Source organism: Corvus hawaiiensis, chromosome Z (genome assembly GCF_020740725.1).
Source record: "Corvus hawaiiensis isolate bCorHaw1 chromosome Z, bCorHaw1.pri.cur, whole genome shotgun sequence".
In the NCBI taxonomy this organism is placed as follows: domain Eukaryota; kingdom Metazoa; phylum Chordata; class Aves; order Passeriformes; family Corvidae; genus Corvus; species Corvus hawaiiensis.
In genome coordinates this window covers 38763002-38789710 of record NC_063255.1, presented here as the reverse complement: position 1 = coordinate 38789710, position 26709 = coordinate 38763002, and the positions used below count along the sequence as shown (strand labels likewise).

General features: G+C 40.6%; 1 protein-coding gene across 21 annotated transcripts in view; it reads left to right on the top strand.

The window, feature by feature from the left end:
• LOC125320202 (aminopeptidase O (putative)) overlaps nt 1–26709 on the top strand; it is a 228594-nt gene that overhangs the window by 66086 nt on the left and 135799 nt on the right. For 16 of the 21 annotated variants that reach the window (XR_007201046.1, XR_007201048.1, XR_007201045.1 and 13 more), the window contains 5 exons: nt 973–1079; nt 6248–6350; nt 6458–6565; nt 11245–11288; nt 24742–24802. Coding sequence is in view for 13 of the 21 variants with exons in the window: in XM_048292283.1 (XP_048148240.1) it covers nt 973–1079; nt 6248–6350; nt 6458–6565; nt 11245–11288; nt 24742–24802 (423 nt within the window). In the remaining 8 variants the exon portion in view is untranslated. Of the gene's footprint in view, nt 1–972; nt 1080–6247; nt 6351–6457; nt 6566–11244; nt 11289–22157; nt 22313–24741; nt 24803–26709 lie in introns of those variants that run through there. The other 5 variants (XM_048292286.1, XM_048292287.1, XM_048292289.1 and 2 more) reach the window with 3 other exon arrangements.

The following is a 26709-nucleotide window of genomic DNA, read 5'->3' as shown; positions in this document are numbered from 1 at the left end:
TATAGCACCAAGCAAAACAGAATGCCTTGTTATGTACTATATTTCTGGAAAAAGAGAGAAAGGCTGTCCTAACACTTGGTTTTCCCCTTTTGGTTCTAAAACTCTTTTGTGCCCTCACACTGAGCATCACTACACTGCTATGAGCTGTTAACATTAATTCTTTGCTTTTATGAATCACTTGAAAGCATTTTGATTGTAGTAGATATCTTCTTGGAGCTGAATGTAAAGGAGAAAGCAACAGAACAATGTGATTAGTTCCCTTGTTAATGTGTAAGGCATACCTTTTTAATGTTGAGTAGTTTTGATGCTATGCAATCACAGAATTTAAGGATTATGAGTATATTCCATAGTGCCTGAGAATAATTTCAGTTGCAGCCGAATATAATGCAGGTTAATATCAGCTGCTTTTGCTTTCCCCAATCTCCCATCTCTTCTTATAATAGAGAAACATGAATTATAATTATGTTCAAAATAATTGTCAGCTGGCAACCTGGCATTTTAAGTAGGAATCTCTGCTAATGTTACATAAATGGGGGAAAATACAGCTGGGACCTTTCATGAGTGTGGCAGGTGTAGTAGGAAAGAGGAATGAAGCCAGGACACAATGTAGCTCTTTACTCTCAAGTTGGGAAAAGTAAAGATGCAACCAAAACCACTATGCCAGGTATCTGTACTGTATATTCAGTTCATTTGTTGCCATTCGCTAAAGGGAAAACAACATGCCCATCTCTCTCCTCAGTCAGAACTATTTAACTGATTAGTGATTTGCTGTGCACAGTGAGGCTTTTGATTTTCTTAGTGCTGCTATTAACTCTTACAGCAACAACTGTTATTTTTTTATCATGGATATTGGTACTGTTTCCTGCCTCTTCTGCACATTAAAGAGAAACAAACCAAGTTTCATGTTCCAAAAATTATTATTATCTGTTGGGAAACAGCAATCAGTGGTCTGTGTTTTTTGTTTACAAGCAGCTGTCACATGATGAAATAAAAGGGCAACAGGAATTGAAAGCTTTGCTTCGCTGGCGCCGACTCAGAGATGAAGTGCAAAACTCTGAAGAAGAGCTGCAAGTTTTAAGGTAACAATATGATAGCATCATCTTTGCGTTTGCATGTTCACTCTCTCATGTTTTCCACATTTTCTCCCTTCAAAAGATATTCATCCAAATCATCTGATTAAATCCACTGCATTTCCTTATTTACTTCTAATGAAAGAAAGAAAATGCAAGTTGAACTGACTAGGTTATACATCTTGACTATAATGCAATTGCTTCTCCCTTTGTTATAGAAAGCCTTCAGAAACCATGGGATTTAGTTTGATATGAAATGTCTGTAAGCATTTTACAAGAGCTTCTATTCACGGGAAAAATAAAAGACCATTTCCTGAACAAAGTTCACTGTTGGAAGCCGTAACAGAGTCATTTTCTGTGGCTGAAGACAAGCACATACACTAGGATGGTATCTGACTGCCAAGCTGAATGAAGCTTTTAAAATCAAAGAAAAAATACAATGAAATATGTAGATCCACTTTCTCATTAGAAATTATTAATATTTATAATAGTTTCTTGGTCTTTAGATATCAGATGCTAAACTCAAGGCTCCTTTGTAGATAGCTAAAGGCAGTCTTCCTTAGCTAGTTATTAATAATCTGGGCTGTTTTGATTGGTGTGTTAGGAATTTTCCATAGTCTTTGATATTGAGTGTCTGTCTAACTCAAGATCCACTGAGCCTCTACTGCTTGTCTCCTCATAATCTTCAACAAAGAATAACAAGTTTACTAATCCTAGTTCAAATTAGCCATGATTTCTGACCAAATCATGGAAGTACAGGGACAGATTTCAAGCAGTTATGTAGTCCATTCTCCTGCTCTGAAATAAAGGCAGTACACACAGACCATCTTAAGTGGGTTCTTACTAACATGTTCTTAGAAGGCTCCAATAAAAAAGTTTTCGTAAGAGAGACAAGCTGTATTAGTGTCTCAGTAAGACAGCTAAGCTTAGTGTTAACAGTTAAAAATTGCTTCCTAATCCACAGTTGAAATACTGTTTATTTCAAATAATGTGGGTTTCATTTTTTTCTTTCACCAAGTGGAAGTGAAGAATAAATTGATATCCATCTTCTATATTATCAGCTTTCAAATGTTTTTGGAAGACTGTTGCCATTTCATTCATTTAAGGTCTTCTCTTCTTTTTGTGCTTGCCCAGGAGAACCTAAAAGGCTTTTATATTTGGACACTCTAGAGAGCCTTCACCAACAGAAATTCCTCTCCAAGGCCTCATGTAATCCAAAAGCCTATCACCATCTGCGTAACTGCAGTCTTTCATTGATCTGTTTTACTTCATGTTTATTGATGAATTGTGTACCCTGTGTGTAAGCAGAGTCAATGAAGTTCCACATGTGTAAATGTTCAAGTGTGTAATTTGATGATAGCTGTAAATGCAAAAGCAAGCTTTATCACTAGTTGTTACACAGCTGCTGCCAACACAGCTACCAATTTACATGCTGAGGGGGTTTTTTTGTTTTAAATATTTTTTTTTAATATTGGTTTTTGTGATAAGACACTTATCTGAGTAAGTGTTTTCCATTTTCAACATGGTGGAATCACATTTGTTGTCTTTTGTTTGAAATATATAACTTTAATCAAATGTTATGTGGTGTAAATTTTCATAATTTTTTTTCTAAGGGCCACGATCCCTGAGTGTTTGAAATCCTGAGTTTGAAACTCAGGAAGGATTGATTTATTTTGAAATTGAAACTTAAGCTTTCTATTCACTTGCACATTTAGTAGACATAATAATAAGTATTTTGCTTACCTTTTGGATAGTAGTATTCCTAATGCTAATACAAAAGAGTGACAAATTCATTTCTCATTTGAAAAATATGTCTCCAATAAACACTTCAGGCCAGGAACATGATGCCAGCATATGATTCTGGCCATTTCTTTTTCTCTGGTATCTCTTGTTCCTTGTGGTTGCATTTAAGGGCTTCCTACTGGTTTCAGGCAGTTATAAATATTTTCTACTATTTTTGTGGCATGGGCGTGAATAAGTTCCCTCTTTGCATATTTACTGGGGTTTTTTACTTTTCTTCATCCTTCTGAAAGTATGTCCTTGTGCTTTCCAAAACTGGCATATATAAGAGAAAATCTCAGTCCTGGCCCTTGCTCTAGGTTGTGAGTCTGTACTGAGGTTTGGGCTGGTTCAAACTTGTGTTTTTATACAGGATATTAAAAGTTAATGACAACTGTTTGTTACTTCTTGCCAATCATTGGCAGGAAGAAAAAGACCAAGCAACTCACTCTTCCTGAGCATAAGCTTATTCTGCAATTACTTTTTTGTTTCCAGCTATCATATCATTATCTGTGTCTCCTGACATCTGGAAAAATCTACTCCAAACTTATCAGCCGAACCTATTAATTTTTGATCCAGCAAATTAATACCTATTTAGAGTGGGTGAAAGCCACTCAGCAAACTGATGATCAGCCTGATGTTTCTCCTTATTATGGATATTTGGTATTATGTTATAGTAAGTAGCATGTCATAAGCTACCTGAAAAAAGAGGTCAGGTAAGAAAGAAACTGGATAAATGTCTTTTCAACAGGCAGCAGCTCTGAAAGGCAGCACCAGCAAATCTTAATATTAAAGAAAGAGTTCATGGCACTTTCATGCTCATACAGGATGAGACTTCCAATAGAACTGTGCCTATTTCCTCACAGAATTTGAAGCAAACCTGCAGGGATAAAAGCACCTGTGAAATATGTCTTGGCACTCATTTTGTTGCTAATCATCAACACCAGCACTCTCATCCAGCACTCTCATCTCTCATGTTAGGAAAGGAAAGAAGACAAGAGAAGTCCGTTCTGTAGTGCAGAATAGAGCTGGCATTGACGTTTCATCTCCTGACCCTTACGGCTGAACTTCAGCTTGTGGTTGTTCATTAAGGCAAGCCAATGTTGATATCTAACTCTAAATTAATCTCCAAGTTCTGCTTGTGTCAGGTCCATTCTGTCCTCAAGCAATGTTTCTGACAGCTCTGCAGGTGTTTGAAGAGTTTTATTCTGTCTGGTAGGAAATGTGCTTTCAGATGGTCTCTTACAGGCTCTGCATAAGTTTTCATGACCTGCCACATCAGAGCATTTAATTACCAAGGACATCCTGGTGAACTGTACTTTTACTAGTGCAATGCACTCATCTGCCCAGTAAACAGAAAGCAGCATCTTCTACTTCCTTCAGAAATTTGCCAGTATCCAAAATGTGCCAGATGGCATTTTGAATATTTTGAAACAGTTTGTCTTTAGCATTATGCTTGGCTTTATCTACTAGGTTAGATGCAGATTTTGTAGGCCAGTGTAACAAACTTTCAGTCTCTGTACTTTCAATGTCTTCTTAATACAGTAAGCACTGCTTTAAAATAGTGTGTTGAAGTACTGACAACAGAGAACAGGGTTACATTCTACTTACACTCCTTTACAGACATTTTCAAGAATATATGTGCAGCCTTTGCAGAGGCATGTGTATATGTTTTCTGTATGGAATTCTTCAGTACCATCATCCAGATGCAATACTCCTTTCTAGTCAGTCCTAGGATCTACACAGGCACAAAATCAGAGCAGGAAGGAAGTGTGGTTGCCTAATTTAGAATAACTGTGATTATGAGAGAGATTTCAATTTAGTGTGGATTCTGTAGCCTGTGCTCAAACTCCATTTTTCAAAATCAACAGCTATTTATTAAGAGTGAAATGAAGCAGGTTTTGCTTTTTATGTATGCAGAGAACAGTGAAAAGTCATGTATGGAATGTCAGCAGGCCTTCCTTCCAAGAGACTGATCCAGAAGGGAAATAGCTGGATTTCTGCTTTCCTACAGTGTGTCTGCAACATTTACATAGTCTGAAAGATTTGGAGTTGCCACAGAATAAGAAAACAGCTATTGATATCTTTCTTTCAATGTTGAGGGAAGATTTTACTGGAAAGGTATTTCTGAACTATAATGTGGAAGAGGACTGTGTTAGAAACACAGTGTAAAATTCAGTCTGGGTTTTTTTCTCTCTATTTTATTTCAAACAGCTACATTTTATCAAAATTTTGTGTGTAATGGATTTCATGTGCACAGGCCCTAATTAAAATATCTAAAAAAAACCCCAGTTTAGCACTCTGGACAAAACTTTAATAGGAAAGTGTTACACAGATATAAAAAAGGAAGAACATTTTTCTCAAGGGAAAAAAATGGAAAAAAATTTGATCACAAGGTTTAGCTCCTGAAATCACTCTTGCATGAGTGATGTGGTTTGAAGAATCTTGCATTTCTGTGGCCCATATGTCTCATATTCTGTAGAAATGAAGGGAAGGATGTTTGGTTTCAAAGACTGGCCATTTCAAAATCCACATTTAGAATTGGAGAGGTTGTTTTAGTCACAGGGTTAGGCTCCTAAGACAGGCGTCTGTTCTCAGACTACTGCTAGCTGGGATGTTTTCTGAATGGAAGAAAAAAATCTAGAGGGTCTTCAGTACTACACCTGTGAAGGCGCTTCTTACAAATGAAGAAAAAATGTTTCCATAGCTTCTCCTTAGTTTCAGTCTGTGCTCTTCAGAGCCTAGAAGTCCTCCACACTTTACTCTTGTAGATTTGTGGCATACCAGATGCTATATTACATTTTAAAATCAGGCTGTAAATAGTAGGTTTTTTTCTAGATGTTACTGTCTGTGAACCTCAAACCCATGTGTGAAGTACTTTATCTTTTAAAATTTGAACTACTTTTCTTCCAACTCAAATGGAAAAATGAAAATCAGATCACTTTCTTCAGCAGTCTATTGCATGCAGATGAAAGAGGTTATTCTTGCAAGGATAGTCATGTAGGCTGTTAAGCCAAAGATCAGGTAAAAAAAGAGAGGACTCTAGCTGAACCTTGTGACTTCACTATCTTTCCCTCCACTTCCGCTTCCCCTTAAAATGTTATTTTTATTTGTTTCTCTTTGTTCATAACATGTTTGGACTGGAGAATGACCTGCAACCTGATGTCATGCTGGCTGTAAAAAGACTACACCAACCTACTGATGAATTTTATTTAGTAGAAAATTCACTAGTTCAACTGTCTAAGTTATATACGTAAGGTAAAAAAAAAGACTGGACTCATCACAGGTGTTTAGAGTTACTATGCCATTCACAATGCTTTCAGCTGTCAGAACCTGTAATATATGACTTATTTCTTTAGTTATTTATCCAAAACTTAATTAGTGTGTTTCCATTTTAGGCCCAAAAAGGAGAGCACAGGAGAATTTAGTGAGTCTGGAGCTTCTGTTGTCAAGTATGGTCTTAAAGCAGAAAAAATCTTCATGCAGGTTCACTATTTGAAGGTGAGTGTTGTCAGCTGATTTTTATTGAAATTGCTTTATGAATATCATAAAGAATTCTGTCTTCTAGACATCAGAAAATTCATAGCTTCTGCCTTAATTTTTTGCAGGGTTATTTTCTTTTACGGTCTCTGGCAAAGACCATAGGAGAGGTCTCATACCTTGCATCTTTACGGAAATTTGTCGTTAAGTTCCACGGGCAGCTTGTCCTTTCTCAGGTATTGTGCTTGGGCTTGTTCCTCACCTTTTGGAAAAACAAACTACCCAAACTTTTGGATTGGCTACCTAAATCATCATTTCTGGTTGTGGTGTAAAGGGAGAGACAATTGTAATTTGTCAATATAGGTAAAATTCTTACCTGCTAGAGTGAAGAACATTTTTTTCACAGTGGCACTTGAATCAGACCTGCTAATATCCGATAATACAAACAGTGAGTGATTTTTCTTTTTAAAATGGTACTTCAAAAGGTCAATGTTCATAGGTACTGATGTTCTCAAAGATAGGGTCATTTACCATACTGGAATTGTCTCCTGTAATCTCTTAGTTTGTGGTTTTTGGTTGTGATCGGTCAGTCTTTTCCCTGATTCCTCTCTGTTTCTGAAAGAGAAGAAATTGTACTTCTGAATTTATTTTCTTCCTCTCTGCATGCTGTTTCATTCAGTGCTTCTAATTTCACCATCTTTCTTAGAAGGACAAAGCCAACTAGTAGAAATTGACCTTCCACTAGGGGTTTCTGTAAAAGTCACGTAACTACTGGCACTAGTTTTGATTTAGGGAATTACATAGCTCTCTGAGCCCAGAATTCTAGGAATCCTGTCACTGGATGAATCCAGCTTGTGCAAATAGCACTGCAGCTTCTTGCTTCCATAGTGCTATGAAAACAACCATTCATGGGGGTGTCTGTGAACCAGGTCACTGAAGTCATTGTGGTAAAAAACAGGCCTGGAACAAAACCCACGACACAACAAATATTTAGCATTGCTAGAAGAGCAGTGTGATGACAGTGAGGTGCAAGGGAAGAGAGAGGAGAAGGGGTATGAGTGACTTCCTGAAATGACCTTCTTTGCTAAAGTCTTTCTTATGGTTGAAATCTTTGAGGGTATTCAGGACGTCAATTGATGTCTCCTTGAAACAGAGTAAGGGCCTCTGATTTTGTGTAACGGGAGTCTAACACTTGCTGTTTCATCCAGACACAGTGATTCTTCGCTTGCATGCTTGCTGTTTTGAATCTCACTCTTATGGGGTGAGATGTATGCCCAGGTATCTTACAAATAGCTTACAGACCCGTGATTTCTTTTATATGTCAAGTCACCCAGAAGTTAGGAGCAGTAGCTCTTAACACAGCATTTCTGCCCCGTGGTGGAGTGTTTGGAGTGTTTAGGGAGTAAACACTGCTGCAGCTGTTTCCTGTGCCTTATTATTGAGACCATGAGCAGTTACATTTGGCATACTATGGAAAATGCCAGTGACTATATGAGCCTTGTCTACATTAGCGTGTCCAAAATCGTAAAAATGATGCTTCACTATTACACAGCTGGAAGAATTTTGAAAATTACAGAAGTCATGAGACTGCTAACAAGAAGAAGAAGCCCAGTGTTTTAAGCTGGTGGTAAGAAAAGTGCTCAGATTTTGGTAAGAAAATGTTAGCTTGTTGCTCCTGGCTGATGTGGGGTGAGTTGTGTCAGTAGACATTTGAAAGCTGCAAAATGTTCAACACATTGTACTACTAGTCATGGTAGCTAGCTAGCACATACACTAGAGACTTCTCCCTTTGTCTAGCTATGAAATATCAGTTTGTAGCTTACCTACTCCAGTCTCCTAAGATGAAATACTCCAGCCAGAAACACCGATTTTGGTTATTGGATAAAAAACTGCTCGGGGTTTCGTTTTTGGATTATTGAAGCAAAAGTTAAACTTTTGTTTCCTAGGCTACTTTTTATTTGGATATGTGCAATATGTCCTTAACTATGTGCTTAATGTAGGTAAAGAAAGAAAAAAAAGGTACTGTCCTTCATTTGGAAATACCACTTGATATGGTCCCGAAAGAGCGTTGTGCATTAAAACTTCTATGGTTTGCTTTTGTGCTTTACCTTGTTTTACATCAGCCTAAATCCAGCTCTTACTGAAGTTATTGGTGAGAGAATTTTAACATCATACTAGTTTTTGGTCACTGAAAAATGCAGATGGGATAGGGCTATATCCAATTTAAAAGTATTTTCTGCCTTTGTAAGAAATCCTTAAGATTATGTTTATGTTGGGGTCTGGTATAGGTGGATAAGGAGTCACAGCAGGAGTTGTAAATGCAGAAGCAATGAAGTCAAGTTAGTACAAAGTTTCTTATTCAAGATCCTTCTTGAACAAATATGCTGTCAGTGTTTAAATGAATAAAAGATTTAAAATAAATAGAGGTACAAATAGTAAGTTTAAATATTATAGTGCTGTACTTTCACCTTGTCCAAAATAACTGTAAAAGTTCCCAGGTTTAGGAATTGTGGGAATGAGGGAAAGTAAAACAGTGAAAAATTGCGCATGTTATGAATACTAGTCTTGTTTTCAACAGTGTTTGTAGTAATTTTCCTAGATGGGAGCTGCAGGTGCAAGGAAATTACTTCAGATGTGAACATTAATCAGTTTGCTTTTTTCCTTCATTTTGGTTGCATGCTCAGTATGTTTTTAATGGTAGCTTTATTTTAGTTGAGTTAGCAACAGATGAGTAAAGCAAATCTGGAATCTTTGAGAAGGATTTTTAAAAAATATTTTGTTTTTCTTTTTATGAGAGAATTCACTTACTAATTGCTTTGAGTGAACTTTTAAAATAATGACTGGAGTGGTTTTGATTATAAATAAAAAGAAGGAAGTGCAAGTTGCTGGTACTCCTAACAGAATTAAAGCCATTGTTCTGTTTCATCTTGAAATAAGAATATCTTGGAAATGGAATTGTTTGCAGACTTTAATTGTCATGTGGTTCTGTCTGTTATAATGGGCAAAAAAAAGGTTTTTGACTAAAGCTAGTCAGTGGTTCCATCACCTGGAGCTTACGCTGTTAAGATGTCTGGCTAATGATTAGTTAATTGGTAATTTGTTTTCCTACTCTGTTTTGGAGCATCAAAATAGGAGCAGTTAAAATAAGATATAATAGAGTAATCCTAATTTTAAGAAACTGTGTAGAATGATGGTTACTTCTTTATTCTTAGCAGATATTTGGAAAAATTGAAGGCAGCTTTAATCACAAAAGAGATGCTTAATTTCATAGTGTAGTATACAGATTATAAAACCATCCTAGTACCAGTGGTATCTTTAAGTGCACTGTGTGATTATGAAAAGCTGATGGACTCTAACCAGGGAATCTGGCTATGTTAATGTATACACAGTGCAAATAGTGTGAAGGATGACCACTTCAGGTTTACTATTCACATACTTTTGAAATAACTATAATTATGATCTTTACACATTTTTTATTTGCACCAAAGTGTTCTTTGTATCTCCAGCAAAACTTCCACAAGTGGAAGACAGTAGTTCTCTGTTTATATGCAGAATAGTGTAATATTTACATACAGCAAAACTACAAGTAGTTGTATAAAATAAGGGGATTTCACACTTTATCATCATGTCTGCAATATACTGTGGTTGGGACAAAATGACTCCTGTCACAGTTAATGGTGGCATTCTTGCCACAGCAACACTGAGCCCAGCACTGCGCGATTTACTCTTTGTCATAAGCCAATTCTGCAGCCATTGCAAGACAGCCTGAATCTCACTTATAATCTAAAGAAGGAAGGTTTAACTGTGTTACCAGTAGTTTCAATTGTACAATCAATCTTAGTTTGATTCCCTAACAATGCCATACTCAGACAGAGGAACAGCATCTTTTGTTGACTGTTATGCCAAAGTCCATAAACAGAAGATTTCTGCCTTTTACGAAACATTCTTCAAGACCTTAGGGAGCAACAATTTGCAATCAGAAGTCAGACTATACTCGTATATTGAAGTGAGGACTGTTTATTAGCCTATGAAACTTGTCTCCACAAAGATTCGTTTTAATAAAGCAGATGCATTGGTTTTATGAAGCAGCATATAAATGAATAATTCATATTAATAAATCCTATTATTATGAGATTGTTCAAAGGAGTGTATTCTGTCAAAGTGATTTTCATTGAAATTAGGTTGTGTAGCATATAGGGTGCCAGAGAACCTTTTAGTAATGTCAGATGTAACTTTCTTAAGAGGGCTTATCATACTGGTATAAGTGAGGATAATAGTAATGCTCTTCCATTGGCATTGCATCATCTTTGTAAAACCATGAAAGAAATTCCAGCTACCTTTTATTTGAAGAATTTACTCCTTAGGTGATGTGGTTATCAGCAATATTGTGAATTTTGTCATGGAATGAAGAGTAAGTGTGATCTAATCAGGCATGTGCACTGAGGAAGAAAAAGCTTTATGTAGTTGTGTAATTAACGACAACATGATAACATAAGCATAGTGAAGAAAGCGTAAACACCCTTAATTTTGGTGTTTCTTAACTTTTGTATGTGAGTCTGCAGCCTTTAATAGTTTTAAATATAGTTCATGTGTGTATATTACGGATAAAATAAAAGTAGGAACGTGGGATTGTGTTAAAATAGTCAGCAGACTTTTCAAGCCCATTTTCTTTTGATATTGACACTTCTTGCTTCAGTGGGTTGGAAAACTGACAATATAATGTATATTGTATAAATAACAATACGTATGTTATTTATACAATATACATTATATTGTCAGTATATCACCATAATGGATATATAGACTTCTTTCTTATCATTCTGTTATCTGTAGTCTTTAATCTCTCACCAGCAGTGCAGACACAGGGTTATGGCTTCATAAACATACTAACTGTGCTGCTCTGTTAATTTTCCAGGATTTTCTTAGCATGCTGTTGGAAGACATTCCTAAACAAAAAGAGTAAGTAAGAACTGGGCTTAAAAAGCCAAAGAAATACGTAGAAATAAGATTTTAATATGTGCTAGCCAGAAATAGTGATAGTGCTAGCCTGAAAATTCCCATTACATATATACACAAAAAATTATGAGACTTACTGTGGTTTTGCTATACCATGCTCTCCCCGAGCAGTGCCTTTGACTTCCACGTTAGGTCAGAGGTGATGTCCTGTGTTCACTATGCAACCTAAAGTGCCAGGCATAGCTGCCTGCTCAAATTAACCTGTGATCCTGCTGCCAGCTACTTTTGGCACATGGCACCCTAAAGCAAGGATGCCAGAACTTTGCTGTGAATCTGCGATACCAGAAAAGATGGATTTTTTCAAGAAGTAGTCTGGTACCATCCCCTCCCTGTCATATATTGTACTGCATGAGGAAAGATGGAAAACATGAATGGAAATTGAGCATTAATTGTCTGCCAAGTCCTTCAAAATCCTTCTCTGTGTGACTGTGACTGGTTGAAGATGGTAGTCTTTAGCAGCACTTTGAATCTGTCCCTGCTTATATGTTGGTTTGTTCTGTGTTGTTACAGAATGTGCTACAAATACAGATTCTTTCATAGTGGATCTTTACATGTTATAGTTTTTAAAAATAAAATATTCACTTAAAAAATATAATTTTGAAAGCCAGGATTCCAAAAGTGCTCATAACTCTGTGTGAGTGGTTTGGAGAAAAAAAAGATGATATTCATAGAGGTCAAATGTATTGAGATTTTTAGTGTGTCTCGGTTTTGAAAGACAGGTGTCTGCTAAGGAAGGCAGAGGCCCCCCTTGAAGTGGCAGATATAACCCCTTTTCCCTCCAAGTTATTATATTTTGAAATCAAGGGCCTTTAGGCGAAGATGTGGGAAATAGGAATAACAGTTCTTTACTATATATATATATGTATATAACCAGTCAAACAAAACAACAACAACTCTGGCAGTAACAGCAATCACAAACCCAGTGCCAGCCTTCTCAGCTGTCGGGCCCTTTCCCCTCGGGTGCAGTTCCGCTCGCAGCCGGCAGGGGCGCTGGCGGCTCCCGGTGAGCAGGGCAGGTGCGATGGTTCCCCCGCGGCTGCAGGGGGCGCTCCGGAGCGAGCTCGGGAAACCCGCGGCTCTGGTGCCCTGGGATCCTGGGAAGGGATGGAACAAAGGCTTCACAAACCTCTGGGCAGCCGATCCCGGGCTCTCAGGAACAGCAGGCTGGAATGGCAGGGACGAACGCAAATCCCGGGTGGCAGGCGAGATGTATCCAGATGGGAAAAACCACGGAGGCCCAGGCAGGCAGGGCGAGCAGGGCTACAGCGTAGCGAAAGCTCGAAGCAGCAGCGGGGCGGGGCGGCCACAGCTCGGTCTCCAGCAGGGCAGGGAAAGCGGCTTTTGGGGTCCCGGCGTTGCTTCCAGCAGGAAGAAAGAACGGCCAAAAAGAAAGAAGCAGCAGCTCCTTTCTCTGCAGCTTCTCTCTCCGGACGCTCAGAGCGAACTGTCCCCACACCCAGGTGTAGACAAAAGAGTAGCCAGGCCCGCCCCACTCCCCTTTTTGTCTTTCTTAAGTACAGCTATTTGTCCCCTAGCAACATGCATATGGGAGAAAATTCCTTTAACAGGAAAACCTAAGACTAAACTAAAACCCCAACATTATCCACCCCGAATTTTTTCCCATACTAACATGTTACATGAAACTTAACTTTTTTTTAACCATATAAATCTATGCATTACCCAAATTATATACAAATATACATGCTGATATTGATACAAGTACAGAGCCATGGGTAGTTCACCCTAAAACAAGGTCCTCTTGAGGTAAGCATCGGGTCTCTCCATCCTTTTGCATCACCCACCAGGTGCAACCTGGTCCCTGAGCAAAAACAACCCCACGGATGGGTTTGTCTTTGCTCAAGGCAGACTTTACCCAAACAGTTTTTTCAAGCATACCTCTCATGTGCACCACTGGAACCTTATCTCCATCTGTTGTTTGTAGGGGTTCGGATTGGGCAGGGCCTGCTCGGCTGGTGGAACCTCGAGTGTTAACTAACCAGGTGGCTCTTGCTAAATGCATCTCCCAGTTTTTGAAAGTCCCCCCACCCAGTGCCTTCAAGGTGGTTTTAAGCAGTCCATTACACCGCTCAACCTTCCCAGCTGCTGGTGCATGGTAAGGGATGTGGTACACCCACTCTATGCCATGTTCTCTAGCCCAGGTGTTTATAAGGCTGTTCTTGAAATGAGTCCCATTGTCAGACTCGATTCTCTCAGGGGTGCCATGCCTCCAAAGGACTTGCTTTTCCAGTCCCAGGATGGTGTTCCGGGCAGTAGCGTGAGGCACAGGGTAGGTCTCCAGCCACCCAGTGGTGGCTTCTACCATTGTGAGCACATAGCGCTTGCCTTGGCGGGTTTGAGGCAGTGTGATGTAATCAATCTGCCAGGCCTCCCCATACTTGTATTTGGACCATCGCCCGCCATACCACAGAGGCTTCACCCGCTTGGCCTGCTTGATCGCAGCGCATGTCTCACAGTCATGGATAACCTGGGAGATACTGTCCATGGTTAGATCCACCCCTCGGTCTCGTGCCCACTTATAGGTGGCATCTCTGCCCTGATGGCCTGAGGCATCATGGGCCCATCGAGCTAGGAACAGTTCTCCTTTATGTTGCCAATCCAAGTCTATCTGGGACACCTCTATTTTCGCAGCCTGATCTACCTGTTTGTTGTTACGATGTTCTTCATTAGCCCGGCTCTTGGGGATGTGAGCATCTACATGACGGACCTTCACGGATAGCTTCTCTACCCGAGTGGCAATGTCTTTCCACTCTTCAGCAGCCCAGATTGGTTTTCCTCTGCGCTGCCAGTTTGCCTTCTTCCACCTTTCCAGCCAACCCCACAGAGCATTGGCTACCATCCATGAATCGGTGTAGAGGTAGAGCTTTGGCCACTTCTCTCTTTCAGCTATGTCCAGAGCTAATTGGACAGCTTTGAGCTCAGCAAATTGGCTCGATCCACCTTCTCCTTCAGTGGCCTGTGCAACTTGTCGTGTGGGGCTCCATACAGCGGCTTTCCATTTCCGGCTAGCGCCTACAATTCGGCAGGAACCATCAGTGAAGAGGGCGTATTGTCTTTCACTCTCTGGTAGCTCGTTATATGGTGGGGCTTCTTCGGCACGTGTCACCTGCTCCTCTTCTTCTTCAGAAGATAACCCAAAAGTCTCACCTTCCGGCCAGTTTGTAATTATTTCCAAGATCCCAGGGCGACTTGGGTTTCCAATTCGGGCGCGCTGCGTGATGAGGGCAATCCATTTGCTCCAAGTAGCGTCGGTGGCGTGATGCGTGGAGGGAACCTTTCCTTTGAACATCCACCCCAGCACCGGTAGTCGGGGTGCCAGGAGGAGTTGTGCCTCTGTGCCGATTACTTCTGAGGCAGCCTGGACTCCTTCATAAGCTGCCAGGATTTCCTTCTCGGTGGGAGTGTAGTTGGCTTCAGATCCTCTGTAGCTTCAGCTCCAGAATCCCAGTGGTCGGCCCCGAGTCTCACCAGGCACCTTCTGCCAGAGGCTCCAGGACAGACCATTGTTCCCGGCTGCAGAGTAGAGCACGTTCTTCACCTCTGGTCCTGTCCTGACTGGGCCAAGGGCTACGGCGTGAGCAATTTCCTGTTTGATCTGGGCGAAGGCTTGCTGCTGTTCAGGGCCCCAGTGGAAATCATTCTTCTTGCGGGTAACCAGGTAGAGAGGACTCACGATCTGGCTGTACTCAGGAATGTGCATCCTCCAGAAACCTATAGCACCTAGGAAAGCTTGTGTTTCCTTCTTGTTGGTCGGTGGAGACATTGCTGTGATCTTATTGATGACCTCAGTGGGAATCTGACGTCGTCCATCTTGCCACTTTACTCCCAGGAACTGGATCTCTCGGGCAGGTCCCTTGACCTTGCTCTTCTTGATGGCAAAACCAGCTTGCAGGAGAATTTGAATTATTCTCTCTCCTTTCTCAAACACTTCGGTTGCGGTGTTCCCCCACACAATGATGTCATCAATGTACTGCAGATGTTCTGGAGCCTCACTCTTTTCTAGTGCAGTCTGGATCAGTCCATGACAGATGGTGGGACTGTGCTTCCACCCCTGGGGCAGTCGGTTCCAGGTGTACTGCACGCCCCTCCAGGTGAAGGCAAACTGAGGCCTGCACTCTGCTGCCAGAGGAATGGAGAAGAATGCATTGGCAATGTCAATAGTGGCATACCACTTTGCTGCTTTGGACTCCAGCTCGTACTGGAGCTCCAACATGTCTGGCACGGCAGCGCTCAACGGTGGAGTCACTTCATTCAGGGCACGATAGTCCACAGTCAATCTCCATTCCCCGTCAGACTTGCGCACAGGCCAGATGGGGCTGTTGAAGGGTGAGTGGGTCTTGCTGACCACCCCTTGACTCTCCAGCTCGCGGATCATCTTGTGGATGGGGATCACAGCATCTCGATTTGTCCGACACTGCCGGCGGTGCACTGTCGAGGTGGCAATTGGCACTCGTTGCTCTTCCACTTTCAGGAGCCCAACTGCAGAAGGATTCTCAGATAGTCCAGGCAGGGTGTTCAATTGCCTAATGCCCTCTGCCTCCACAGCAGCAATCCCAAATGCCCACCTGAGTCCTTTTGGGTCTTTGTAGTAGCCATTCCGGAGGAAGTCTATGCCCAGAATACACGGGGCCTCTGGGCCGGTCACAATCGGATGCTTTTGCCACTCCTTCCCAGTCAGGCTCACCTCAGCTTCCAAAAGGGTCAACTGCTGTGATCCCCCGGTCACCCCAGCGATGGATACAGGTTCTGCCCCCACATGTCCTGATGGCATTAAAGTACATTGTGCCCCAGTATCAACCAATGCATCATATTTTTGTGGCTCTGATGTGCCAGGCCATCGGATCCACACCGTCCAGAAAACTCGGTTCTCCCGTGCCTCTTCCTGGCTAGAGGCAGGGCCCCTCTAGCCCTGGTTATCATTCTTTCCCTGGGCGTACATGCTCGAGGTACCTTCAAGGGGATCCGACATATCATCCTCCCTTCTGTAATACCTGGCAGCTCGGTCATGGGAGGCTGAGGCTACCTTCACTTTAGCGGAACCCCCTCGGTTAGTGCCTCCCTCCTTGAGTTCACGCACCCGCGCTGCCAGGGCAGAGGTGGGTTTCCCATCCCACCTTCTCATGTCTTCCCCATGCTCACACAGGAAAAACCACAGCTCAGCTCGTGGGGTGTACCCTCTCTCTCTAGCAGGGGGATGACGGGCTCTGACTTGGGGGCCTGTGACTCGCACTGGTGCCACACTGACCCTCCTCATCTCCTCCCTCATCTCCTCCCTCATCTCCTCCCTCATTTCCTTCCTCATCTCCTTCATGTCCTCTTTGAGGTCCTGGACCACAGCAGAGACATGAGCTTTCAGCGGGCCATTGATCATGCTGTCATAATGCCTGAGCCTGTTGGCAACAGAGCCCACTGTTTCTCGGGTATTGTCAGCATCAATCGTTGCAATGAAGGTGGTGTATTGTGATGGCCCTAGCCTTGCCAGGTTCCACATCATCTGTCCTGTGCACCTGACCTTATCGGGGTCATTATCATGCTGTCCATCCTTCCCAAAGAGTACCTCTAATATTGCCACCTCTCTTAGCTGTTGGATCCCTTGCTCGAGTGTCTTCCACTGCATTCTATGATGATACTCCTGCATTCTTTCTTTGTGAATGAACCTTTCTCTCACACTCATTAAGAGCCGCTCCCAGAGAGAGAGAGGCCCTGGCTCCCTCACAAATATCTGGTCCACACCTGGGTCCTGGGTCAACGATCCCAGATACCTTGCCTCACCACTATCGAGTTGCACACTTGTGCCCATAAGGTCCCAAACCCGAAGCAGCCAGGTGGTATAAGGCTCACGCCCCCTTCGCACAATGTCGTTTCGCATAGCACGGAGACTGTCGTGCGACAGGGACTCAGTGATGACTTCTGGCTCTGGCTCTCCTGCTGGTTGTGAGGGCCCTGGTTGCCCATCATCATTAACTGGTCGTACTGATTTGGTCTTATACTTCCTCCTTTGCACAGGGGCGACTGCTGCTGGCTGTGGTTGTCCTTGTGGTTCAGCTGAAGCCTGGACGGTTGTAACATCCGTGGGTTCCACTGCTGCACCATCGGACTCACCCTCTTTGGGGCAGGGAGAGGGTTTTTCACTAGCTGAGGAGGTGTATTCCCTTAGCAATTGGCATATCTCCTGGCGCACCTGGCCCATCTCCTGGCACATCTCCTGGCGCACCTGACCCATCTCCTGGCATATCCCCTGGCGCACCTGACCCATCTCTTGGCACATCTCCTGCATCCCTTTTGCCAGTACCCCCACCCAATTTGGGTAGTCCATTTCTGAGGTGGACTGTTGGGCAGTATCAGTCTGTGGGGCGGGATCTCTAGTGTCTGGGGCTGTGGCAGGCTCTGGCTCTGGGGTAGGATCTCTAGTGTCTGGGGCCATGTCAGGTTCTGGGGCAGGATCTCTAGTCTCTGGGGCTGGTGTCCGGGTAGATATCCAAGCCAATCTCAACTTATCCTTGAATGCTAAATAGAGTAGGCCTATCAGCAGCAGATGGTTAGTATTCAGAGGGAATTTAAACCCTTCGAAAATTGATGGGGTGGGCCCAAAGAACTGGTTGAGGGGTTGGGAGAAAACTTCCCCTGGTGTCATTTCCTCACAGAAGGTACCATTGTTAACATAACCCCAAAAACATGTGCTCAGTGTGTGATAGCTGTTTATCCATGTGCCCACATTCCGGAGGAAGTTAAAAACCCATGAATTCCTCACCTTCTCGACCCATAACGCAAGCTGGATAACAGCAATGGTAGCCTTAGTCAGAGGACCCATATTCAAGTAAGGAGCTGCAAAGGGGAAGAATATAGCCACGGCTACATGCCACCCAAACCAGGGTAAACTAGACCACATACTGCTGCCTAACAAGGTTCCAATATCCAGCACACAAAATAAAGTTATCGAGGAACTGTTATTCCTTTTTCACCTCTATCTCTTAATGCCCTCAGGCCCCACGTTGGGCGCCAAGATCTGTCTCGGTTTTGAAAGACAGGTGTCTGCTAAGGAAGGCAGAGGCCCCCCTTGAAGTGGCAGATATAACCCCTTTTCCCTCCAAGTTATTATATTTTGAAATCAAGAGCCTTTAGGCGAAGATGTGGGAAATAGGAATAACAGTTCTTTACTATATATATATATGTATATAACCAGTCAAACAAAACAACAACAACTATGGCAGTAACAGCAAACACAAACCCAGTGCCAGCCTTCTCGGCTGTCGGGCCCTTTCCCCTCGGGTGCAGTTCCGCTCGCAGCCGGCAGGGGCGCTGGCGGCTCCCGGTGAGCAGGGCAGGTGCGATGGTTCCCCCGCGGCCGCAGGGGGCGCTCCGGAGCGAGCTCGGGAAACCCGCGGCTCTGGTGCCCTGGGATCCCAGGAAGGATGGAACAAAGGCTTCACAAACCGCTGGGCAGCTGATCCCGGGCTCTCAGGAACAGCAGGCTGGAACGGCAGGGACGAACGCAAATCCCGGGTGGCAGGCGAGATGTATCCAGATGGGAGAACCCCACGGAGGCCCAGGCAGGCAGGGCGAGCAGGGCTACAGAGTAGCGAAAGCTCGAAGCAGCAGCGGGGCAGGGCAGCCACAGCTCGGTCTCCAGCAGGGCAGGGAAAGCGGCTTTTGGGGTCCCGGCGTTGCTTCCAGCAGGAAGAAAGAACGGCCAAAAAGAAAGCAGCAGCAGCTCCTTTCTCTGCAGCTTCTCTCTCCGGACGCTCAGAGCGAACTGTCCCCACACCCAGGTGTAGACAAAAGAGTAGCCAGGCCCGCCCCACTCCCCTTTTTGTCTTTCTTAAGTACAGCTATTTGTCCCCTAGCAACATGCATATGGGAGAAAATTCCTTTAACAGGAAAACCTAAGACTAAACTAAAACCCCAACATAGTGAAACACTTCTATTCCTGATGATTGAGGAACAGAGAAGCTAGTTTTCATTGAGAAAATGTGTTTTGTGGCATCTTAAGTTTAGTTTGGGTGCTGTTACATTCTCCATCAATGTAGTGGATAATACTCTCTCTATATAATTCAATATAGTTTCTAGCCCAAATATAATTAGGTATATTATATGGAATAGATGTGAAAGTGATTTTTTAAATGGTATGATTATACACTGGTTTGTTAAGTTACTTCTTGTTTTCCTTCCTTTTTTTTTTTTCACTTGGGTTTTTCTGAACTCCAAACCCAGTGCAAAATGTTGTTGCATAAGCATCCATTTTTCTGCCTGAAAACATACTTAAACTTCCAGTGAGACTAATGCAAAAGAAGTATGGCTCCATTTGTGATGCATCACGTTCCAGAATGTGTGAAAGAAATTTCAGATGTATGGTAATTCATTTTACAGTCAGATATATAGCATATCTGAACTATCTATTGCCAAAACGACTTAGCAGATATCAACAGTGATGCAAGGAATAATAGAGTGTCTTGATATACGGAAGGCCTTTATTTCTTATCTGCTGGGAAGATGGTTTTTTAGTTCTTGAATGCATTCTGTGGCTATACAGAAATATTCACCTGAGGTAAAAGACAAGGGAGGAAAGATAGAAATTAAATATTTTTAGAGATTGTCTGCTGATGTGTTTCTTTGTGCAAAGTTTGATGTAGGAATGAAGTGCATTTCAGTGTTAGAGCAAAAATTCTGTATAGCACACAAAGCCTGCCAGGCTTGTGCAATTCTGCCAAGTAAAATTTAAATGTTTAAACTACATGCTTCAAACTTGACAAATATTAAGCACTGTAATACACTGAAGTTTGTAATGGAAGCTGGTTTAATCATTAAAAAAAAAAAAGAAGTAGTAAAGAGGCATTTGTAGTAGGTAATCAAATCAAACCAAATCCTGCACTCAGCTGTGACAACAGGGGCAAATTATGTAGCTAGTAATAGAATTTGGCTTATGGCAGACTTCTGTAATGAGAACAGGATGAATATTGGCAGAAAATGATCATGAAACAGTGTGGAAATTTCTGTGGTTATTACACTGTGGTAATGTAGCTTTCTACTATTGGATACAGAGACTGGATCTAGAAGATCCTCACCTTCAAGCACTTCATTCCTTTAGTTTTTATTCAGAGGTTATTTTTTAGAACATTGCTAGTGATTAGTAGCTCCAAGATCCAGATTTTTAACTTTTTACTGATTTTTGCTGCCTTTTGTAGTCGGAGGAGGAGAGTTTTATGCCTACTTTATAGGGCTACTTCACTTCCTGCTCTGACTCAATTATAATGGCATGTAAGCTGTAGGAATCCATGCTGTGAGGCAGGATCCTTCTGTTTCTGGACTGCAGATGAATACTGACAGCAGATAAACTGAGCAATACCTTCTGGTCCTTTATAATTTCTTGCCTTTAAGACAGATTATTTGTCTGTGTGAAGGACTAATGGAAAGAATGACAAATGAGTATTGATCATTATCCTTCTCTGTTTACAAAGCCTTTACAAAACTACATGCACTGGCTAGAGTCTCACATTATTTTGGCCTTTCTGTGGAAAATCTACAATACTTTCCACCTATAACTGAGGTGTTTTATGTACTCATATAAGTTGAAACTTCACTACATTGAACCAAACCAAGCCAACAAAACACCAAGTTCCCCTCTTATGTGTCTATGTATCAGAGTGCATTAGATTTGATAAAACTCTAGTGGCTTTATTCTCCCCAAGGCTTACACCCATAATCTTTGCTGCAAGTTGATCCTTTCCACATCTGCCCGACATGTGAGCTGTGCAAAGAATCAGCGTTTACCCCTGCAACAGATGGTTTCACCAGTCTTAGATAAATCAGAGTTGCTGCTTGTGCAGCTACTTTATGACTGCAAAATTTTTTTGAGCAAGTCAGTTCTGCTCTTAGGGGTTTTCCGCTGGTATTTTTTATTTCATTTCGTTCAATAAAGTAAACAAATCTACTAATGAGCTATGGTTTTAATAATACATGATAGACAAAGGAAGGCTTGTGTTGGAGCTCTGCTATTTGTACTGTTAATAACCCAGGTTCACTAACCACATTCCTTGTATGTCTTCACAAATTGTCAATTAAGTACTAAAATAATGCTGCAATTTCAAACTACTCAGCTATACAGGTGTATCTATTTCTTTCTTTCACGTTTGCTTTCTTTGATTCACATGCACATTGTTGTGAATGTGATTTTGAATGAGAAAAACAGCTGGTAGGCACCTAAATACTGAAGCAAACCATTGTGAAAAATTATTCCCAGTGGTTTTGATTTCTCGATTTTTTTAATAAGCCAATATATATATGCTGGATAAAATCCAAAGAAAATTTATCTGCAGGAAGGTATGTCTAGTTGACAGAATCACTAATCAGTCGTGTTTTAATTTGCTCTAAATATGCCTTTGTATTCAGCTGGAATAGCTTACTTTGAAAATTACTGACATTTAAGAATGTATGATGAAGCAGATATGCTTAAGTATTTTCAGTTGGAAATGACAGAGTTTTCTATCTTCCTTTATCCTAAAAAAAAAATTGCACACTTTCATGGTTTTTTCTCCTTGATTTAGGCATTAACTGAGTTTATGTTAAAGTTTGTAGAGTACCTTAGAGCCTCGTGCAGTGAAAACTTGAGTTATAGCCATCTTTTATAATGCTAATTTTCAATTTATCACTAATGTTAGTATTTTACAGACTTCGTTTAAAGTGTTGAATCTGAACTGTGTGTGATGTTAGGAGATGATTCCTAGGCTTATTGGCTTATCATCTGAACAGCTAAATAAGGGATGAGATCATGGATGTAACCATATTCTCATTTTACAGTAGGGAACAGTAGTTGGACAAAGCAATTGAAGAACCTTGGTCTTGTAAGAGTTAGGGTGCTAATCAACTCAACCCAGATCCCACTGTCCAATACAGAACCTTAACCAGAAGGCCATTCAGGAATTCTCACAAACACCAGATTTAAGTCCTTACAGATGCTTAACTGCAGTGTAAGGAGGTGGTAAGTGCCCTTACTGAACTGCAAGCTCTACAAATACCAGGCTCTCTGTGCTTTCTCTAGGACACTTGTTTTGAGATGGCAGTCTATTTGTGATAAATTTTTGGGGGTTATTTCTAAGCCTGACATTTTAGTAGAAGCATTTCCAACATCTTCATAGTTCTTCAGTACTGACACTTAAGAGATTCAGAGTAGATCCTTGCAATAGTCTCCTCATTACTAATATAATTTTTAAAAAATAGTGAATGCCTGTTAACTGCTGAGACAAGTTGCTTTTTTTTTAATAGCTGCCAACAAGAATATCCTAACTTGGAATTAAAAAAAGATGTGTGCAAATACAAAGAAAAAAGATTGCATATGGTCATATGACAGGTGTTTATCTGAAACTGTGGGTGCTCCAGGCAGAGAAAAAGCAGTGTTATTGGTTTTGCCCATGGGAAAAATGACAAAGTTTTAGGAGGGGCTGAGAAGCTTTCTAGTGGTTTCTGCCTGTATTAGTGTGGTGTTGAAACAGTGAGATTCCCCTTGGTGTCATAAGCTCATTTCAAAGCCAGTTTTTGAAATTAAATAGAGGATATGTTAAACAATGGCTCTACATAGCAAATGTAACATAGATTATTTTGCAGAGATTTTTTTCTCCAATATAGGTTTAGTTTCTGGGAATGGGGGAAAGAAGGATTGCCTTACATTGTGAGGCTGTGTTTCTTATCCCTTGGTAAGACAAATTAAATGTGCAACTAAGGGAATTTTCCCCAGCTCCTAGCTCTGCATCAGCATTAGGACACTCAGCTGTATTGGGTTTAATTCATGCAACAACAAATAACAAAAGTTTTTATCCTGCTTATGCTTCTTGAGACAGAATAAATGGTACAATCCAAGTGACCTACCTTTGCCTACATAAAATTTTGGTGTCCGTTTTTAAGCTAGTCCTGTATGCACCCTTTTTAGTAACCAGACAGAAATAAGAAATCAAGAGCATAATCTTATTCTGGAGAAATTAAATTGACTGACTGTTTGGAAATATTTCTCTTTATTCCCTGTCAAGGGACTCAGCTAACTCACTTAAAACTACACACCAATTTTTCGAGCACAGTAATAAGGTGAAGATAATTATAGTCTGAGGGATATAGCAGTTAAATGTTCTAAATTTAGTAAGTTTGCACAAATAACAAGGAACAAGTCTGGATGTTTAGTAATTTATTTTAATGTAGAACACTACACAAGCATCACATATATGTTCAGTTTTCTGTAGAAAATTGATTTATATAGTGATCTAACAGACACAATGGTAATTTCCTTAAAATTCAGAATCCTGACTATGTAGAAATGCTCCTTTTTGACTGCTGTGATTATTTTAATCATATGATCAGAGAAAAAAATTTTATTGTGTTGCTTGCCTTCCTGATTCAGAGCTTGGAATAGCTGTTCTTTTCGTGAATGCTTGTTGGTTGAGTTTACATTACACATGTGAAAGTAACTGCAAGCATTAGAATGAGTCTTGCCAAGGCATTACCATACACAGGGCCATACACATTTGTTCTGATTCTCAGAATATTTACATTCATTGAGGACTTATTCAACTTCCTTTTTTCAGTACTTGCATGTGTGATTTTTTTTAAAAATTAATTAATTAATTTTTATTTGGCTTCCCTTCAAGTTGGGAAGTCTTCAACCAGAGTTGAAGTAAATGCCACAGAAGCTGCCTACAAAAGTAAAAGTGCAGATATAATTTCTGAATTTGCAAATACTTATGCATATGGTTATTTCAGTCCCACACAGCTTCATCATGACAAACTATTTCCTTTTGTTGGAGCTCCAGACGATTCCATAATTTCACTGTGAAAGTTATCAGGATATAAAGAAAGTGCAGAAAAGACAAAACTAAAGTATATTAGACACTTGGTAACTTTGAGAATTAATATCCATCAGTGCTTTTTAAAACCCCAAAGTTTAAGAAAGTTTGTATTCAATTTCATTTTAGTTAGTATTTTATCTTTGCAGTTGGGCTGCTTCTGTAATAAAATACTGGGTTCGAATGTTTCAGTATAAATTTACTTGATTTTTTTTCTGTAAAGGAAACAAAAACCCATTTAACAGGAAGTAGAACACCCGTTCATACTTTACATGTTTCATAAATGCAGTTTACCACCTAACAATTTCTCTGTCAATCTTTATAAGCACGGAATTTATGATTTGAGTTTTAAGTACACAAAATCCTATCTACCTTTAATTGGCTCATAGGACCCCTGATGGTTTTATTAATTAAAAAAAACCAAGAATGTTGTACCACTGCAGTACAACCAACACTTGGATTTAGGGTGTTTGCCTAGCTTCTAAAGGGTTATTTTTAATATGAAAAAAAAGGGGGTTTTTTGCATATCTTCTAATTTTTTTTTTTTTTTTAAGGTCTGGGTTAACTGTAGAAAGTATCTTCCAGAACTGGCTGGACACTTCTGGAATACCAAAGGTAAATATAAAATACTACATCACAAAATACTACGTCTTTCTGGAGTCTCAATTTTCTCATGGTTTTTAAATCACTACCTGAACTCATAATGGGTATGATTTTAAATAAACAATTTTGATGATGGCTGCTTTCCACACCTTTGTATGGCTTTAGCTTTTACCAATTGTGGGGATTTTTTTCTACAATTGTCTCAACAAACCTGCCAAAGGGAAAATCTTACAAAATTTATCCTATGAATTAATACTGTAGTCATACAAAAGTATACTTTACAATATAATGGTGGAATCTACTAAATGTAAGGAACATTGTTCGCAGTTGTTGGAATATGAATTACTTGAAAGCATTAGTGACAATAGTAATTAAATGTTAAATTATTTGTACTTTGATAACTTGTGAATTGTGAGACTTGCTTGTGAATCTGCGGTGTAGATAACATTTATTGTTGGCATTCCAGCATTGAGACTAGCATTGTTTTCTGCTTCTAATACTAAAAGGTTTTAATACTCATATTTTGAATTCTATGAACTGAAAATGCTTAGCTATGTCTGTGCTATGTGAAGTCTCTGATTATTCATTTTGGACCAAAACCCAGTTTTATACAAAGTAAGTTTTTAGCATGTGGGACTCAGTTTCTAACTGATTTCTCCTGAGCAGGCATGCCCTAGGTTGCTTGTGATTTATCCTGCCTAGTGCTTGAATTTGTTTCCACTTGCATTAGTATTTAAAAAAACCACCAACTTTTAAAAGTTAGAATGTTAAGTTCTGGTTTCCATATGTGAAAGTGCAGTTACTTAGGCAGCATGACTGAGTGAGCATGTTTGCAGGCAGAATTGACAAAATAACTGGAGAGCTCATTACAACAGACAGTGGTCAGAGAACCTGATCTGTACCCAGACACCGTGGCTGAGCTCTTCCCTTGACAGCTTGAGATGTGCATGTCCATTGATCCCTGTATGCTGTAGAAGGCTTCTGGGAAAGATTTACCCTGAGATCAAAATGTTTCAAGACTAATACTTGACTATGCTGTAAAATCAAGGCAGAGTTTGTTTTTTGGTGTGAGGTTATTGAAAATAAAATTAATTAGAAGGGAGGAAAGGAAGGGACCGGGAGTATCATCATGCATTTTGATGCTCAGTCATTTCCTAGAAGAGGGCCTTGATTTTAGTTCTATTAAAAATACACCAAAGTTTTGGTTTTGGTAAACAAATTGCACACGTTGTCAAACAGCTGATTCAAGTATATGTGTGAGATTGATGTTGCATAGCTGTAGCTGTAAGAGGCTGAGCTGGCTCCTGAAATATAAGAGTTTTCTTGCATTTTATTTACACATATCTTTTTGAGGATGTGCTTTATTAGTGTTTGACAGTGAACTCTAAAATCACAAATAAGGAAGATAGGAACAGACTAAACAATTGGAAATGGTTTTGATTAATGTGAAAACTAAACTCTGTTTTCCTGAGTACCATAAGTTGCTCAGAATGAATAGTGAGTAGTTTTGTTATACCTTGCAAGTATCTGTTGCTTGTGTAAACAAAATATGTATCAAAGATATTTCCACACACAGCAGGTTTGTAAGTTGTTTTAAATTTTCTTTAATGACTACAGAGATTTCCCTGCTAGTTTGGTGATTCTGTATTAAAAATGTCAACAGTAATTTTGCTAATTTAGTATTCTACTTCTGAGCATCAGCATACTGACCTCTTCTCTCTCTTTCTCTCTCTGTCTCTCTTTTCCCTCAATATTATTGTTGATCATAAAATTGTAAAGGGTTTGGGTTGGAAGGGACCTTAAAGATCATCTAATTCCTAGCTCGCTGCCATGGACAGGGAGACCTTCCACTAGACCAGGTTGCTCAGAGTCCCATCCAACCTGGCCTTGAGCACTTCCAGGGATGGAGTATACACAGC